The sequence below is a fragment of the Condylura cristata genome, unplaced genomic scaffold (assembly GCF_000260355.1).
Source record: "Condylura cristata isolate star-nosed mole 26May11 unplaced genomic scaffold, ConCri1.0 scaffold00030, whole genome shotgun sequence".
In the NCBI taxonomy this organism is placed as follows: Eukaryota; Metazoa; Chordata; class Mammalia; order Eulipotyphla; family Talpidae; genus Condylura; species Condylura cristata.
Window position 1 is genome coordinate 2,983,687 of NW_004567131.1, and position 18,998 is coordinate 3,002,684.

The 18,998-nt window shown below is 40.3% G+C and overlaps 1 protein-coding gene across 1 annotated transcript in view; it reads left to right on the forward strand.

Annotated features, from left to right (window-relative positions):
• Window positions 1-6: 6 nt before the first annotated feature.
• The window catches only part of EGLN1 (egl-9 family hypoxia-inducible factor 1), a 45,942-nt gene continuing 26,950 nt past the window's right edge, over window positions 7-18,998 (forward strand). Inside the window, exon 1 of the mRNA XM_012731406.1 lies at window positions 7-887. Coding sequence (XP_012586860.1) covers window positions 45-887 — 843 coding nt within the window. The 5' untranslated portion in view covers window positions 7-44. The remainder of the gene's footprint in view (window positions 888-18,998) is intronic.

Genomic DNA, 18,998 nt, shown 5'->3' on the forward strand with positions numbered 1-18,998 from the left:
GCCCGAGCGAGCGAGACCGGCAGTACTGCGAGCTGTGCGGGAAGATGGAAAACCTGCTGCGCTGCAGCCGCTGCCGCAGCTCCTTCTACTGCAGCAAGGAGCACCAGCGCCAGGACTGGAAGAAGCACAAGCTCGTATGCCAGGGCGGCGAGGGCGCCCCGGGCCAGGGAGCAGGCCAGCACCCGCACTCGGGCCCCGTGCCGCCGGCCGCCGCACCGCCGCCCAGGGGTGGCGGGGCCCGGGAAGCCAGGAAGGCACTGCCGCGCCGGGACGGTGCTGCCGCCGCCGCTGCTGAGGCCGTGGGCCCGCGGGCGGTCGGAGACACGACCAAGGCAAAGCCCAAGCCCAAGCCCAAGCCCGAGGTCGCTTCCCCGCCGAGCTCGGCTCCCGGCGCTCCGGGGCTGGGAACGGCGGGCGAGACGGAGCCCGCGAAGGAGGAGCCGCTGGCCCGCCCGTCGCTGTACCAGGAAAAGGCGAACCTGTACCCTCCGAGCAACACGCCGGGCGAGGGGTTGAGCCACGGCGGCGGTCTGCGGCCCAATGGGCAGACGAAGCCGCTGCCCGCGCTGAAGCTGGCGCTGGAGTACATCGTGCCCTGCATGAACAAGCACGGCATCTGCGTGGTGGACGACTTCCTGGGCAAGGAGACCGGCCAGCAGATCGGCGACGAGGTGCGCGCCCTGCACGACACGGGCAAGTTCACCGACGGGCAGTTGGTCAGCCAGAAAAGCGACTCGTCCAAGGACATCCGAGGCGATAAGATCACCTGGATCGAGGGCAAGGAGCCCGGCTGCGAAACTATTGGGCTGCTCATGAGCAGCATGGACGACCTGATCCGCCACTGTAACGGGAAGCTGGGCAACTACAGAATCAATGGCCGGACGAAAGTAAGTGTGTGCTCAGCCAGGGTTTGCGTTGGACATCCCTCGCTGGGCGGGCCGCTCCCCCTTCCCGCGACGGCCACCACTTGGGGTGAGCGTGGTTGTTCTGTGTAAAAACGATTTTCTTGTATAGCACCCGGTGATGGAGTAGGTGCTTGATCTATTAGCCGGTTCTCTGTGCCCACTGTTTTCCATCTACTACTCTTTACCAGCTTGTCTAATCTGCTTGGTTTCCTGGCCCTACTGAAACTTTCCCTTTTTCTCGGCTGTTTTCTCTCTTCCATAAGCATCCTTAGCTAATTCGAACCTCACTGGAATTTCAGCCGCCCCATGGGGTATCCTCTAGAGTACTACCCAAAAGAGGTGCCAGTTCTGCCTCTGCCTTGTGTTTGCACACTGGTAAATACTCTATGGTGTCTGAGCCACTCGCCAGATTCTAATTTACACAGTCCACTGTTGTGTTAAGAATGTGCCAGTCTTTTAACACACACACAAAAAGGAAAATTTAAAATAAGCGTTTAGCCAGAATGCTCCCCACATTCTCGGAGAGCTTGGTTGCTCCCCTCCCCCTCCCTCTTACTGCTCTTTTGCTCTCCCAGCCCCTTCTGTTCAGAAACCCACTCCCAAACGAGGAAAGAAGTATTTCCGCTTTCCAACCTTTTAGTGTAGGTAGGTTACATTTTTAGCATAGGTTTCCTTTATTTGCTTTGTTAATACAACCCTCTGTTGAAAAAGAACCGGTTTGTAGCTTCCTGGAAAAAAAACAAGGAATTGAAGCAGGAGGGAGGTCTCATTCTAATGTCTCAATTTAGTGAAATCTCTTTGTTTTCTCTTTACTATTGTAGTTTTTCTCCAGCAGATTCTTCAGTTCCTACCTAGTCTAGTACCTCTTCCCTCATCAGTAAACAGTACTCTTTTCTCCTTAATACGTTCTTGTCGTTCTTTTTCATTTTACTTCCCAGATCTTAATCTTTTCTTTGTATCCAGCTCCACCCCAAGCCACCCTGCTCCACCCTCTTACACCATCAATCTGTCTGATTTTGTGAATTTTGAGAGGTTTTCTTCGGAGATGATCACATGAGCATGTTGGTACACACACTGACTCTTCCCAGTATTTCTTTCATGTGTATCAGATCGTTTATTTTAACTCTCAGACTGCCTGGATTTTGTGGGGTGAAATACAATAAAGTCTCATTCATCCAATTACCATTTCAGAGTTGGATGAAGGCACATGTCTTAGTTTCATAGTCACTAAAAAGTGAACGGCTGCTTAATATTAAGCTGGAAGAGAAAGGACACTGATTAAACCTCAATCTTTAATGAGGTTTTCAGTTACATATTAGAACTTTTGTCATGGATCAGATCTGCAATAAAATCTTGAACCCTGTAGCGGGAAAGGAACAAGCGTGAATGACTATTACTCTAGCTCTGGAAGACTGTAAATTCTACAGTTTGGGCATCGCTTAAGTCATGGAGAGGATAATGTCCTAAGACTTCTTTGCTCTCCTTTCCTTAGTTAATTTAACTCCCTGGTTGTATGTCCTCTTCTCTCCTATCTGCCTGTCTTTACTTGTTCTCAGCAAAGGAAGAGCAAGCATTCAGCCTCATTTTTAGAGCAGTTGCTTCTTATGGAGCGGCTATTAGAAAATAGCCACCTCCCTGGTTTAGGTGTCAGTGGCTGAAGGGAACAGTAATTGAGATTCTAAATCTCTTAACTACACATATCATGTGATGAGGGAGTAGCTGCAGGAAGGATGTATTTTAAACTCTTCAGATTTGACCTTAAGTTTATGTTATTTTTAGGGAAATAATTTCAGGATCTATGAATGATCTTAGGGAATCCCTTTCATTGTACTTCTTGACTGGGAGAGTTTCTAGTAATTGTATTTGATCATGTAATTTAAATACTTCTTTAAAAAACAAGCTGGCTTTGGGGGAATTGGAAAATAGCCAAATTACCAGACACCACATTTTGAGCAATCATAGCGTACTAGATGCTAGATTAGGCTCTATGCAAATACCATCATAACAATCTTAATCCTGTGAGCTAGGTGGCATGTCTAATTTATATTTCAAGTTTGAGGACATTGAGACTCAAGAGTTGGCCAGAGACTAGTGATAACCAAGCTGAGATTCGGTTTAGGTTATTCACATACCAATTCTCATGCTTTTTCTTCTTCACAGCATATATGTAAGATATTAGCTGAAGAGATGTAGATTACTTAGTATACTACTGTGATTAAAACTTGATGTCCATATTTTGTTGGTAATGAGGAATAGGATTAGCCTTAACGTAATTGCACTTTATGTTTGGACTATATAAACTTTTACTTGTGAGTATACAATGTTTATTTCAGATAGTGACAAAAAGCCACTTTATATTTACCCACCTGACTCATGCTCATTTCAGTATAACTCTTGAGAGAGCATAGTACAAGTATTCTGTCTTAAGAGTTATACTGAAGTGAGCATGATTTGTGATTGCACAGAAGTTACTTCAGTTAAGATTTTTATTACCCTTTACAACATTAAAGTGATTTGCAGTTATGTGCCTCAACTTGCAACATAGAAACCATAGAAAGGTTTCAGGGGCTCCCTGGTGCACAGGGGCTAAAGTCTCTGCACTGCCAAGCTTCACCAGTGAGTTTAGTCCCCTGCCAGGGGGACTCACATGGCACAACAGACCTCTCCTGTCTTCCCCGCTGCCCCCCTCAGCAGTGTATTTCGGTGGATCCGCCTGTTCTGCTCCCCATTCTATCTCTGGTGAATGCTCTCACCCCTACACCTCTGGCCTATGCCCCAATTTTTGTATGCATAGATAAATAAAAAATCTTTAAAAAAAGAAAGGGGAGGTTCCAGGTTCCTTGTCACAACCACCTAAGAAAAGGTGATGCTGAGCAACAAAGGGAAGCTAAAAAGGACGTAAGAGAGAAGGCTGGAGGGAAGAAGACCAGGAGATGAAGACCTGGAAGAGGCACACGAAACAGAGGGACATGTGAAGAATCAGCCACACTTGCCTCTTGGCCTGGGACTATCACCAAAAACTTGGGGATGGAAAGAGGCACTTAGAGGAGGCATGGGTGAGAGACCGTGGGGAGGCTGACAATGGCACCCTTATTTTGACTTGTATTTTGATTTTGCTCTTTTTCCTTCTAGATTTGCCTGGCTCTTTCTGCCCCATTACTGTGGTTCCCCACCAGAAGGTGCCTTAGCCCTGCGGCAAGCTGTGGGGCCTCAGTGACCCTGCTTTTAGCCAACACTATTTTAACTGTATTCCTCTTATCTCTGTTGTGTACTAATTCTGTTAAGGTTCTTTTCTGTTGAAGGTCTTATGCATTAACAGTATATATATATATTTTATGAGGCAGGTGGCAGAACCCACTTAGAATGTGCAGGTTTGGGGGTCCTAGAGTGCCCTTCAGTTTACCCACTAACAAAATGTATAGTGTTTTTCTCACTTAAATTTTTGTAGCACCCCTGTAAAATGTGTAGATCGTCAGTATATTATCCCTATTTATTATTTAGAGAAGTAAGGCTCATGAAAGTTTACCTGTTGGGAATCATGCAGCAGAACGAGACTTAAATTCACATTTTCTGACTGAAAATATGATGTTCTGTTTCATTTGTTTTATATGGTCTTTGTGTGTGTCAGTGCTTTATAATAAGGTATTGTCTATGGCTCATTCAGTGTAGGCTTAGATTTCCCTCAAGTTTCTACTTCAGACTTTCATATCTGGCCACTCTTTGTCCATCAACTTTATAAAAGGAACTACAAAGGAAGGATGAACTAATACAGGAGAAAAAACAGGAACACACTTGTTTCCACTGAGTTCTAGTTTCTACTTTCTCTGGTCCTTTTTGGGGGATTCCCCTTCCACCCCTTTGCCCTTTAATCCGTTATTCTTTCTCACACCCCTTTCCATCAAATTTGCAGTGAAGACCAGTAGGAAGAACTTGCGATTTGCTGATTTATAAAGAGTAGTGTATGGGCTATAAGAAATCATAGGTGCCATTACTTGGAGGTAGAGAAAGAAGAGCAATGCAGAGGAATAGGATCATGGGGAAATGTTGAACTATTTATGTGGCGTTTCTTAGCCGCTATGAAGGAAAGAGTTTACCTACATAAAGAAAAATGCTATGGCATCAGAACCATGTTTTCAGAATTTAAAATGTATTGAAGTAGGGCCCTCCCTGGTGGCGCAGCGGGTTAAAGCACCGCACTAAGAAGCTTAAGCCACTTCCGCATGAGTTTGATCCCCACCTGCCCCGGTGGAAATCCACATGGCGGCAGACCTCTCCTGACCCGCCTGCTGCTCTCCTCAGCAGTGTACTTCGTCGATCTGCCTGTTCTGCCCCCCAGTCTGTCTCTGGTGAATCCTCTCACCCTTCGCATCTCTGGCCTGTTCCCCAGTTCTGTATAAATAAATAAGTCTTAAAAAAGATTAAAAAAGCCCTCCCTGGTGGCGCAGCGGGTTAAAGCACTGCATTAAGAAGCTGAAACCACTTCCACATGAGTTCGATTCCCGACTGCCCCGGAGGTGACCACATAGCATGGCAGACCTCTCTCTCCTGGCCCGCCCGCTGCTCCCCTCAGCAGTGCACTTCGTTGATCTGCCTGTTCTGCTCCCCGCTCTGTCTCTGGTGAAGTCTTTCGCCACCCCTGAGTCTCGGGCCTGTACCTCAGTTCTGTATGCACAAATAAATCTTTTAAAAAAAATAAGATTAAAAAAGATGTATTGAAGTAATAAAATAGATTCAGATCAATAAGGACGTTATATTCCTAAGATTTTTCACCAAAAGACTCTAGTCAGTTCTGGGAATAGGGAAGTGCAGAAAGGTGTGAGAATTCACCAAAGACAGAGCAAGGAGCAGATCAACAGATCTATTGAAATGCACTGCTGAAGGGAGCAGGGGGTAAGACAGGAAAGATCTGCTGCATCCTGTTGGTTAGCTAGCTCCCTGGTGGGGGATTGAACTTGTGCTGCAGTGGCTGCCCATGGCTTCATAGTACTGAGACTTAACCCCTTGCACCACCTAATGACTTTTAGAGCAAATAGTATGAGAAAAGTCCTGTTGCTGCTTATTCACTACCATAGAGATGTAGTGATAAGATGTACAAAACTACTTAAGCCACTTTCTATATTCTTGGCATCTACCATGTAAAATTGAAGTAGCTTGTTTTGTGTTTTAATAGTTATTTCAGAATTCGGTATCTATATGCAGAAAGGCTAAAAGTATTACAACTGCAGTAATAACAGTTTGCATGGTGTTTTACACTTTAAAAGAGATATTACCTGAAAGTCATTAAGTTGCAACTGAATCACACTCAACTTCATAGGAAAACATTGTGTTTAGTGAATTAATATACATGTAAGGTAACTCCTTTAATTCTGAAAGGAATTTTATTTTAAATTAAAAGTTTTGTGACTTTTCTTCGGTTTGTTTATGATCCTTCACTTACTTACAACCTATATTAAAGTCTCAGAAATACCCTGTAATCATGTGGAGAGGGCATCTAAATGTAGAAGTAAATAATGAATTTTGTGCTGCTATTTGATCTACCTTGGAACCTGGAGCCAGTTCCTTAATCATCATGAACCTCAGTTACTCCATTTATAAAATAATATTAAATTATATTTGTCTTTCCTGCCTCTCAGGCTTGTAGTGAGGAGTATGTAAAAACACTTTTTTTAAAAAAAAGATTTATTTATGCATACAGAATTGGGGTATAGGCCAGAGGTGTAGGGAAATTGGGGTGAGAGGATTCACCAGAGACAGTGGGAAGCAGAATAGGCAGATCTATGGACACACAATGCCAAGGAGAGCAGCAGGTGTGTTGGGAGAGGTCTGCCATGCCATGTGGGTCACCTCTCTGGCTAGGGATCAAAATCATGCTGCAGTGGTTGCGACCAGCTTCATAGTGTTGAGCTTTAACCCAGTAACCCACCAGGGAGGGCCCTAAAAACACTTTTTAAATTTTAAAGCAGTAGGCAAGACTTGTTAACTATTACTTTTCTCATTTTTAGAAATTATTCTGATTTCGTCTGAACCCTTCAAGAATTCTGTGTGTCCCATGCCTTTTCCCCTCTTGTAAACTGGAGAGAAAGGAATAGAATGATCACTGATTTTTGCCCCCCCTACCCCCCTGAAATTTTTTTTGTGCCAAGTAATAAGTCCCAGTGAAGATAAGTGACTTGTTCAAGGTCATAGAGCTGGTTAGTGACAAAACCAACTGACATTTGATTCAGTTCATTCTTTTATCTGCAAGTTCATGCTGCATATCATATAAAAAATACATATTTCTCCCTAAATAATCTTGATGTATTTTATACCATTTATAAGGATAAGTTTCAATACTTTAAGGCTTTAATTTCTCCCTTTTACTCCTATTACACTTTGGCTTATCTGCCATTAGTTTAAATTTTATTTCTTTAGATGAAGTCTTTAGAAATTCTGTAAATATCTTTTTTCACACTTTAAAGCCATTTTCCCTGAAGCAGGCCTGCCTTCTAGTTTCCTTAGTGGAGCTGTTTTTCTATTCAGTATGTCTGATACACATATTCATCCTCTTTTCCTTTATCCTTTTTGTCTCCATCAGGCATAAAATCTTTCTTCACCTTCTCCCATGTTTTCTGAAGCCTGTGTATCTGTCTTTAGATTGATGTTATCGTCTTAGTTGTTATTTGATTTTTTTGCTTAAGTAACATCAAATGTTTCAGTCTCCCTTTCATTTGAACACATTCTTGAACAGAACATAAATGCATTTTATTACTGTGCTTGCATTTGGCCTTTTTTGCCACAGTGCACTTTTTTCTGTACTTGAAATACTGTTTTGTGACTACAAGATCACATTCGGATAATTTATTGAGCCATATTCATAGCTTGCTTTTTACTCTTATTCCAGATAAAATCTTTCTGTAAACAGAGCGAAAAAAAACAAACTGATAGAATGTTAACCAAAGCCTCCCCTTACAATAGTTTCACACTGAAATTTCCTGGTCGATACCCTGAAGTGTTGTGCTACTGTTTTGGGGGTGTTTTATACTTGATTATACACTTTTCTAGAACCAAATTGTAATTTTATTTCTGAAGATTGGATAATATTTGTAACCTCAGTTGTTCATTGAAATCATAAAATCTTCATGAGTTTAAAATTCTCATTTTCCTTAGTCACTGCCTCAGATCAAACAAACACCTTGGCACCTCCTTATTGCATTCTCTTAGTCATGTTTTTATAATTTTTTCTATTGATTTGTTCACCCAGTGAATTTGAAGTGAGCATTCCCATGTGCAGATTCTGTTCTAGTTGCTAGAAGTACTAGAGCCACAATAACAAAAGTCCTCATTTGCCTGGAGATAGAATTCTGTTTGAGATAGGGGGAGGGTTGAAAGAGAACATTAATAAACAAATGTATAAGAAAATACATGACATGTAAGGTAACTATTAAGACAAAGCAAACAAGTAACAACAGGCTACTTTTTTTTTTTAAGATTTATTTATTTATGCATTACAGAACTGGGTTACAGGTCAGAGATGAAGGGGCAGTGAGAGGATTCAGAACAGGTCGACTGACGAAGTACACTGCTGAGGGGAGCAGCGGGTGGGTCAGGAGAGGTCTGCGGCGCCATGTGGGCACCTCCAGGGCAGGCGAGGATCGAACTCATGCAGAAGTGGCTTTAGATTCTCAGTGCTGTGCTTTAACCCACTGCACCACCAGGGAGGGCCCTCAACAACAGGCTACTTTTTCAGATGAGATTGATAAAATAAGGTATTTAAGTAGAGACTTGAATGAAATGAGGATATGGATGAGAAAAGCATTTGAGATATTAAATAGCAAATACAACATCTCTGACATGGATTGTGTACCGTGTGATCAGAAAACAGCAAGGAGGAGACTATTGTGGTTATAGTGGGGTGAATGAAGGACCATGATAGGAGATGTAATCAGTGAAGTAGTAGGAAGGAAATGAAATCTCTTCACGTGGGATTTTGCCTTATAAGCCATGAAAAGTACTTTGGGTTTTATTCTGGATGATAATGGGAAACCTGTGGGGAGTTTGATTTGGAAGATGTCTGGCTGTAGTGTGAGGAAAGACTGACTGACGAAGCGTGAGAATGGAAGCAGGAATACCACTTAGGAAATTTTTGAATCAGTCTAGTCTCTAGATGATAAGTGACATAACCTGTATTATTAACTGCAATCATGGTGGCAATGAGTTGGTTTCTGGATATGTTTTGACTGTATAGTCAATGAGATTTACTAATGGATTGCGTGTGAGGTATGAGAGAAAATGAGTTAAGATTGACCCCAAGGTTTTTGGCTTGAGTAGTTGGAAGGAAATAATGATTTTTATCTTGCCCTAACACTTCTGCTTTTCTTCTCTTGGCCCACTTCTTCATCTCCATTTATAGAAGATCACTGACACTTATTTTGCCACCAAAGCCACAGGAATAAAGTTTAATGCTCTACTTATCCACATTCCTTCAACTTGGCTGTGTTTTCTGCTATTGCTTTTCACCTTTCAGCCCCATCCTTTTTTCTTCAAAGACTTATGGCTTCGCATAGTATGGCCTCATCAGCTTTACCACTGGAACTGCCTGCAGGAATTACCGCAGGAAATGTCACAGCACTTCTAGTGCTGTCAACAAGTATGTCTCTGCTTTCTCATTTATGTAAGATGGTTTAAGATGGCTTATAGATACATATCTATATCTATATATAAAAAGAAATACACAGGAGAAAATGAAGTAGTTCAACATGAGAGACAAGCATAGAATTTGAGCAGGGCTCAAAATCAGAAATCAGACATCTTCATTTGAAAAATACTGTTAAATAAAACAGTAAAAACAGGTTAAGAAGAGGCAAAATGATCTTAAAATATAAAAAAAATAGTTCCATTAACATACAGAAACAAATGGCTATATGATAACTTCCTAAGGTTATAAGGAAGGGGAGCTAATGATAGCTCTTAGGAGCAACATTTGATAGTCTAGAAGATAGCAAAAAATAGGGACCCTCATCCCCTTGTTTGGAGCCTGATACTCGAATTAGAAATAAAATCACCAGCTATTAAATAGAAAATGGTAAAGTTAGAGGATAGTATCCACACATTTAAGGATAGGAAGCTTTGTGTTGACTCCAGGGTTATTGTGTAAGGCATGATTTTTAAAATTAAAACCTGAAAGGCCAAACAGGAGCTGTGGAATCCAGGAATCTCTAATCTCGGTTCAGACAACTTCTATTTAAGACTGATTTTTGTGTAATAAAACCTAGATAGGAAATATCAAACCTAGCTAGTTTATTGAAAAGGTCTAATCAGGAGTTTGGAGTATTAAAAGGTTGACAGTGCTCCTGACTTTTTACTCATCTCTCATCTAAAATTGTAGCTGGAATTTTGCTTCTCTGGTTTCATCATATAATCATGCTGTTTTATCTCTAGGCATTTTTTACCTTCTGTTAGGTCTTCACTAAAGAGTCTTCACTGTTAATTAGTACTACTCCTCCAATATAGATGTCTTGAAACAAACTTTCTGATTAGCCATTTTTTTCTTCTTAGACCAAATCTTTGTGCTGCTTCAATAGCAGCATTTTGATCACTAGTTTACTAACCTGGGTCTGAGCCTTTCAGTTGTTTTTCCTCAATATGTTTCCCAGCTTATCTATTACTGTTATAATAGGCAGACTGAAGCCCATCTTCACCTCTGTCCTGGATGATTACAAAAGCTTAATTTCTTGTCTTTTCTCTTTCCAGTCCATTTCTGTCCATTGCCCCTGGTATTATTTTCCAAGACACAAATCATATAATTTTCTTGCTTGACGATGTTTGGTCCCCAAAATCTTGGTATGTTTGTGGACTTGTTTAAAAGAACCTTACATTTTCCATCATGTATTTTTTACTCTGGCCACAAGAACTACAGGCTCCTTAATACTATATTCATTTTCTATTTCTGGTGCATTTCCCTGGCTCCTTCCATGTAGAAAGGTGGTAGAGAAGTTTCTCTGACTTATTTCTTGCCACATTGCCTCTAAGCAGAATTATAATTCTATATTGTCTATTGCCATGGCACTTCTTACCACCAACAGAACATTTCCCACAAGATTATAAGTTACTTAGAGATAGGATCCTTGTCTTTTTCCTATAAGGAGTTAATAAATTCTATCTCATTCATTGAGATTTGAGGGTAGATGCTCAGCTTCTTGAGTTAGCACACAGTGAATATATTTGGATCTCTGCTGCGCCACACTAATTGAGATTTTAATCACTATCAACTCAGATTGTTACACAGTATTTTTTTTTTCTCTTAATTCTTTTCTAAGAACCACCTATACTCTGACATGGACTATACCTGGGGGAAACCGATTCTCCCAGTGGTGAGTCTTTGCCCACGTGCTGAAGAACATAAGCCTGGCCCCAGAGCTGACACACATACATACATGCACACAGGGAGGAAGAAGAACTTGATTTACTTACACAGGGGGTGAGAAAAGAGCTGTGAGAGAAAATGAATTTATAGTTGTTTGCTATCCTACCTAGATACCGTTCACTGAGCAGAGGCATGTCTTAAGCTGGTGGCTTGCCCACAGGTGCCCCTTTCTGTAGTGGTTTAACTGCCAGAACCTCAGTATTCTCCCTTTTTTCCATTAGCCTATGCTGGAGGTGCGGAGGGCTGAGCCTGGAGAGCTCCACTTTCTATCATAAAGGTGACATCACATCCTACCACTGATTTGGTTGTTGAGTGCTGTCCACTGGCTCACACATTGTTCCTCACTCTTCCTCTTAATATAAATCTACCAACACTTATAAAAGTGCTGAGAAATCATCAAGATATACAAAGAGGATCCAATTTGATTCTTATGCAATTAATGCTCACCAACTACTTCAGCCTGCACCATCGACCATCGGTCCACTTTACTTGCTACTCCTTTTTTTCCTAATAATGCAATAGTTTATTTTTACATCATTTTGTGCCTTTTTCCATTTCTTTTGTAATCCCTGTGGGCTTCCCATCACCAAATCACCCATGTGCCATCACCATAGTCCAGTGCACTGCCCCATCCCCCTGTTTTATATCCCATTCCCTGCTACTCCTTTTTGAAATATAATCTCTATTTCAGTCAAACCATTTCTGCTTATTGCTCCTCTTTTCAACTCTTGCCAACATAACAGTGAGTCCTTTTACTGGTTTACAACTCCCACATTCCTCTTCCACAGTTCTTATATGGATCTAGTTTCAATCCGATATCCAAATATCTCCCACACCTGTAAACTGCCATTGATCTCTCTTTCCTCAAAAATGTATATACTGGGTCTCCCTGGTGGTTAGCTCTCAATACTGTACCACTGCAATGGCCCTCCCTCTGCTAAGCAACTTAGGTTCCATCCATGGCCAGGGAGCCGACCTACCTGGTGCAGCTCTGCTCCCCGGTGCAGAAGACCTCTCCTGTTTTATCTGCTGCTCTCCTCTGTAGTGTATTTCAGTGAATCTGTCTATTCTGCTCCCCACTCTTTCTCTGGTGAATCATCTTACTTCCTGCACTTCTGGCCTACACTCTAGTTCTTCTATGCAAAAATAAATTTTAAAAAATCTTACAACAAAGTAATAATTCCTTTTAAAAAATTATATACCTTTTTTCTGAAGTGTCTTCTCCAAATTATAAGGCATGAGTATTGCTTTATACTATTTTATCTTGTTTCTGTTTATTAGTCATATATAGATTTTGTGAATTGCCTTCAACTGACTTTCTGTCCTGTTTGATCTTACCTATTTCTGATCTTTCCATCTAATGTCTAAGACCATAGTAAGACATTTTGAAAGTCCACAAGAGTTTTCATCCTGTGGGGATGCTTACTATACTGTTTTCCTTTTTTAACCTGGAAAACAGAGACTATTTCTAGCCCCTATATAATGGATAAAAACAACCCAGTTCAACATGGCCTAAACTATTTTTAACTCCAACCACTAAGAGAAATGCCTGCTTTGGAGGTAAAATGAAGTTTTATACCATTTCCTATACCCAAAGTCAATTGATCTGGTTAGTACCCTGGATATCTATGAATCTCAAGGAGAGAAGGCCTGTACTTTACTTCCCTCACCCCATCAATGGCATGAGATTCCCATGAAGAATAAGAGCTACTGGCCCGCCCTGGTGGTGCAACAAGTTAAGGCACAGCACTATGAAGCTCTCTACTGCCACTACAGCATGAGTTCAATTCCCAGCCACAGAGGGGACCCACATGGCATGGCAGGCCTCTCCTGACCCACCTGCTGCTCCCCTCAGCAGTATATTTCAATAGATCTGTCTGTTCTGCTCCCCCACTCTGTCTCTGGTGAGTCCTTTCACCAACCTCCAACCACTGTACCTCTGGCCTTCACCCCCGTCCTTGTATACATAAATAAAAATAAATCTTCTTTAAAAAATAAAAATTATTTAAAAGTAATATTTAACATAAGTTAAACAAAATGAAAAGTTCTTCTTTAGCAGAAAGCTTCCCGCTTTCACCACATTCCTATATTCAAGCATCTAATCTTGGGGGAAGTAAGTTGATTTAACTGTTATAAGTGGGCACTGTTAATACAAATGACAAAAATCTGACATTGTAAAATCATTTGAATTTGGCCTTAAAATTAATTCAAGCATTGCCCAGTTTTCATTTTGAAATTTAAAATGTTTTCATGCTCTGACTACATAGCTTTTTAGTTGGTAAAGAAAAGTAGCATCTCTCCCCAGTGTCTTATAAGTTTTTTCCCGCGTAATTTTTTTCCCAAGTAATTATTGAAGTCAGTGGTACATAACATTTTTTTTTAATGTCTATGGAATCTACTGGAAGTCATATACCATCTTAATTCAAAAAATGAAAATACACACAGAAGTGTTTGATTATAGTAAAGCCCATCCACAGAATGTACACTAAGAACAGTTACAGGAAGAGTTATAAAGAACAAAACAAAAAGGAAAACATTTTTTTTTTTTTAAAGATTTATTTATTTGTACATACAGAACTGGGGTACAGGCCAGAGGCTCAGGGATGGTGAGAGGCTTCACCAGAGACAGAGTGGGGAGCAGAACAGGCAGATCGATGAAGTACACTGCTGAGGGGAGCAGCGGGCGGGTCAGGAGAGGTCTGCCACGCCATGTGGTCTCCTCCGGGGCAGGTGGGATTCGAACTCATGCGGAAGTGGCTTTAGCTTCTCAGTGCAGTGCTTTAATCCACTGCGCCACCAGGGAGGGCCAAAGGAAAACATTTTTAAGCTACTCAGTTATTTAGTTGCTATTCTTACCCCATATCTATACATTGCATTCCCCCCCCCACCCCACCCCACCCAGGATAGTAGTCAACTTTAAGTTATAGAAACAGATATATAATATGCTATACCTTTTAACTTAAAACTTGTGGTATGTATGTACAGACTTCTGAGAAATGTTTGCCTTCTACAGTCTGCCTATAGAACACAACACAGTCAATCCAGATGTCTTCTTGGAGAGGATATATCTTCAAGCACATCTTGAGTTAACCCTTGTTTTAGAATTCTGGATTTCCTTGCCTTAGATTTCTAGATGTCTAACTTGACTGTAAAAGATTGAGTCTAGTAGTTAACACAAGACTGATTCTTTTTCTTTTCCAGCTTCCCAGGAACTTCACCCTGTCCTGGTCCTTGCTCCCATTACAAATGTTTGTGTGTTTTGATTTTTTCCCTCTTTTTAAAAAAAAAAAAAGATTTATTTATGTATGCATACAAGAACTCCTGTGTAGGCCATAGGTGGAGGGTGGGGCTGGTGAAAGGATTCACCAGAGACAGAGTTGGGAACAGAACAGATAGATGGACTGAAACACACTGCAGAGGGGAACATTGGGGGAGCCAGAGGGGTTCTGCTGATTAGGGGTCAGCTCCCTGGCCAGGGATTGAACTCATGCTGTAGTGGCTGCTGATGGCTTCATAATGCTGAGACTTAACTCTTTATGCTAACAGGGAGGCCCATCTCTTACATACACCTACATTTCAATAAATCTAATCTGAATTTTTAAAAAGTATAAAAGCCTTATCATGTACCTAGAGCTGCATAGGGAGGGGTAGGAGGGAGTGCTCTGGCTAACAAAAATGAAACTAGAATTCAAAGTGGTTGGTTTTGTTTATGTTAAAAATAGTTCCTATAATTGTTTGGTCTGCAGCATCTCATAATAATTTTGTAGAAATTATCTTTAAATATGTAAGAACAGTTTGTTTTTTAAAACTTCTTGTTTTCAGGAACTGTCCTGTGAAGATGCATAATTACAGTGGGGTTTTTCTTTAATGAAAATTTCCTCTAAAGATTGTTGCGGGTATTTCTGTATCTCAGAATTGTCTATGGAAAGGTAGAACAGTAGGCAGAGAAGGTGATTTTGACAGAAGTCAGGAATGGGAATAGGACCTGTAGTACTATTTGGAATCTTGTTAGCTCTATACAATATACTCAGCACCTCATCCAGCCTCGTCATGTATGAAATCAGAATAATGCTGACCTCTTTAACAGAATAAGTGTTGAATAATTCTAAGAGGCTTGTAAGGTGATTGTATATAGTTAGCTCTTCACAGTGCTTTTCAAGTTATTTGGAGTTATTAGCTGCCCTTCACTAGAAAACTTTACTTCTCATTTATTGTATTGATTAATATTAGCATTCAAGTCATGCATCCATTTTTAAATTTAGAATTTTTGACTTTTATTTAATGGGATATCAGAACTTATTTTAAATTAAGATCAATCTGTTGTTGTGCAGATATTTGACACATTGCCTTAGTGCTGATAAAAGAAACTGTTCATTTGTTAAGGGCATCTTGAACTGAGTTAGAATTTTGTTATATCATGAGCAATGAAATAATTCAGACTGGGGAACACCTTGATCAAAGGATCTTTCTCCACATTGTTTTTTCCCTTAGGAGAATGAAGTCAAATGGCAATAGGTATGTTATTTATATTCATTAATTATTTGTGTTGCATTAAAAAAAATTGAAACCATTATGTGTTTATTTTATGTTAATTTTGTATACAAATAAGCTAGTGCCTAAAAATGATTGGTTCAAATCTCACAAGTGAGTTTACTAATTTTATAGTTATTATTGATGTAAATGTAGATAAGATTGCTTTGTAAGTTGTTAATATTACTTAATCCTGAGTAATATTTACCATACATTGTATAACCTCACAGGATGCTTGAAAGCAAAATCCTAACAGATAATTATTCCTTTCCTGAAATATTAGGGTACATTTGGGACTTAGCTAGTTTTTAGTTATACTTTATGACTTTGTTGCACTTAATATTTTCACACAGTTACATTGGTGTCTATGTGTTGACTTTGACGAGTATAGTAATTGTACCATAGTGGAAAATGCATTTGAAGAAGCTTGTGTTGCCCTTGATTTTACTTTTTAAAGATTTATTTATTTATGCATATAAAACTGTGGATGGGCCAGAGACTCAGGGGGTGAGAGGATTCACCAGAGACAGAGTGGGGAGTAGCATAGGCAGATTGACTGAAACACACTGCTGAGGGCAACAGCGGGCAAGACAAGAGAGCCCTGCTGCACCATGTGGGTCACCTCCCTGGCCAGGGATCAAACTCATGTTACAGTGGCTGCAGATAGCATCATAGTGCTGCACTCTTAACTCCCTGCACCACCCAAGAGGCCCTTGATCTTTTTTTTTTTTTTTTAATATTATGCATCTAAGAACTGGAGTATAGGCCAGAGGCATTGGGGATGGTGATGAGAGGATTCACCAGAGACAGAGTAGGGAACAGAACAGGCAGATTGATTTAAATACACTGCTGAAGGGAGCAATGGGCAAGACAGGAGAGGTCTGCTGCATCATGTGGGTCAGCTCCCTGACCTGGGATCAAATTTGTACTGCAGCGGCTCTGGATAGCTAAATAGTGCTGTGCTTTATATTAACCCCTTGTGCCACCAGGGAGGGGTCATATTGACTTTAATTTTAGAAATTACTTGTAGGTTCTATTTTTTTTTCTAAAATGGATCATTTTTAACAGTTGAAACATGAAATGATTAAGATGTCAGCTACTCATGCATTATAGGAAATAGTTTTTTTTTATGTTGACATTGGATAACATTATTCTAGTCGGTACAAAGAAAGTAAAGTATATTTAAAAATAAGGAGTTGGGAAACAAACATGTCCACATCTGTATTATTTCTTATAGAAATTTATGTTGTCTAAATATTATTGGAGAGTAATATTTGGTAACTTTAGCATTTACTATTTTTTTAGTTTGATAGTTGCATATATATTAACTGCAAAAATCTTATATTTTGAAAATAAATTGCTGCTTTGTGACTTTGTATTTTCTGATTATGAAAATAACAAGTGTTTCACAAATACATTTAAAACTAGCAAAATAGAAAGATGCTATAGACAGATGAAAATTGTAAATAGAAATTTCATGCTTCTGTCTTAGTGATTGTTAGAACAGTTATACAGAAAATCAAAAAGGGTTTAAAAGACTGAACACTATTAACCAGCTTGACCTAATTGACATTTTTTTAACACGCCTCAAAAAAATAATTTAAAGGTATACTTTGCAAGCACACTTGAGACAGTCACCGTAATAGATAAATGCTGGGACATAAAACAAGTCTTAGTAAACTTGAAAAGAACTAAAATCAGGCCTCTTTGGTGGCGCAAGGGTTTAAATCCCAGCACCATGAAACCTTTGGCAACCACCACAGCAGTAGTGCAATCTCTGGCCATGGAGCTGACTCACATGGCACAGCAGACCTCTCCTGTCTTGCCCACTGCTCCTCTGAGCAGTGTATTTTATTTTAGTAGATTTGCCTGTTCTTCTCCCCACCCTGTCTCTCACTCCCTGACCTCTAGCCTACACCCAATTGCATGCATAAATAAGTAAATCTTTTTTTTTTTTTTTAGATTTATTTATTTGTGCATACAGAACTGGGGTACAGGCCAGAGCCTCAGGGGTGGTGAGAGGCTTCACCAGAGACAGAGTGGGGAACAGAACAGGCAGATCGACGAAGTACACTGCTGAGGGGAGCAGCGGGCAGGTCAGGAGAGGTCTGCCACGCCATGTGGTCACCTCTGGGGCAGGCAGGAATCGAACTCATGCAGAAGTGGCTTTAGCTTCTCAGTGCTGTGCTTTAACCCGCTGCGCCACCAGGGAGGGCCCCAAGTAAATCTTTTTTTAAAGAATTAAAATCATTCAAATTATGTCCTGTGATCACAGTGTAATTAAATTAGAAATAATAGAAATCTTACAAATACCAAATATGTCAAAATTAACACATTGCTAAATAAACCTGTGAGTCAAAGAAATGGATATTGACATATAATTTGGCAGTGGATAGTATTAAAAATGCAGAAATTAACCCATATTCAAAATATCAGTTGATTTTATGTTTTTATTTTTAAAAATATAGTAAGGTAATTTAATGAAGGGATAGCTTTTTGTTTAGTAAGTGGTATTGGAAATACATGGATATTTATACAGAAACAATAAACCTGAACTTTACCTGAGTTCCTATACAGATTGGATCAATGACAAAATGCAGGATATAAAGCCATATAACTTAAATAAATAAATAAATAAAAGAAAATCTCCAGGGGCCCTCCCCAGTTGGAGCAACGGGTAACACTATGATGCTATCAGCAGCCACTGCAGCATGAGTTTGATTCCCAGCCATGGAACTGACCCACGTTGCTGACAGGTCTCTCCTCTGTCTCCTGCGCTCCCTTCAGCTGTGTAATTCAGTCAGGCCACCTGCTCTTTCCCAGCTCTGTGTCTGGCCTGTGCCCCAGTTCTGCATTCATAAATTAATAAATCTTAAAAAAAAGAAAGAAAGAAAATCTCCACGACCAAGATGTTTTTTAAGACAACAAAACTATGAACCACAAATTTAAAAAGCTGACAGACTAGCAACAAAAAAGCTTTTTGCTCATTGAAAGATACCATTAAAAATATTCTTGTGGTAGAAAGTTACAAAACTATAGATCTGGCAAAAGAGTTGTATCTGAAAAATAAAAAGAATTCTTAAAACTCAAGAGGGAAGACCAATAGAAAAGTAAGCAAAGAATATATATGAATGGCAAAGCACATGAAAAGACTCAGCATC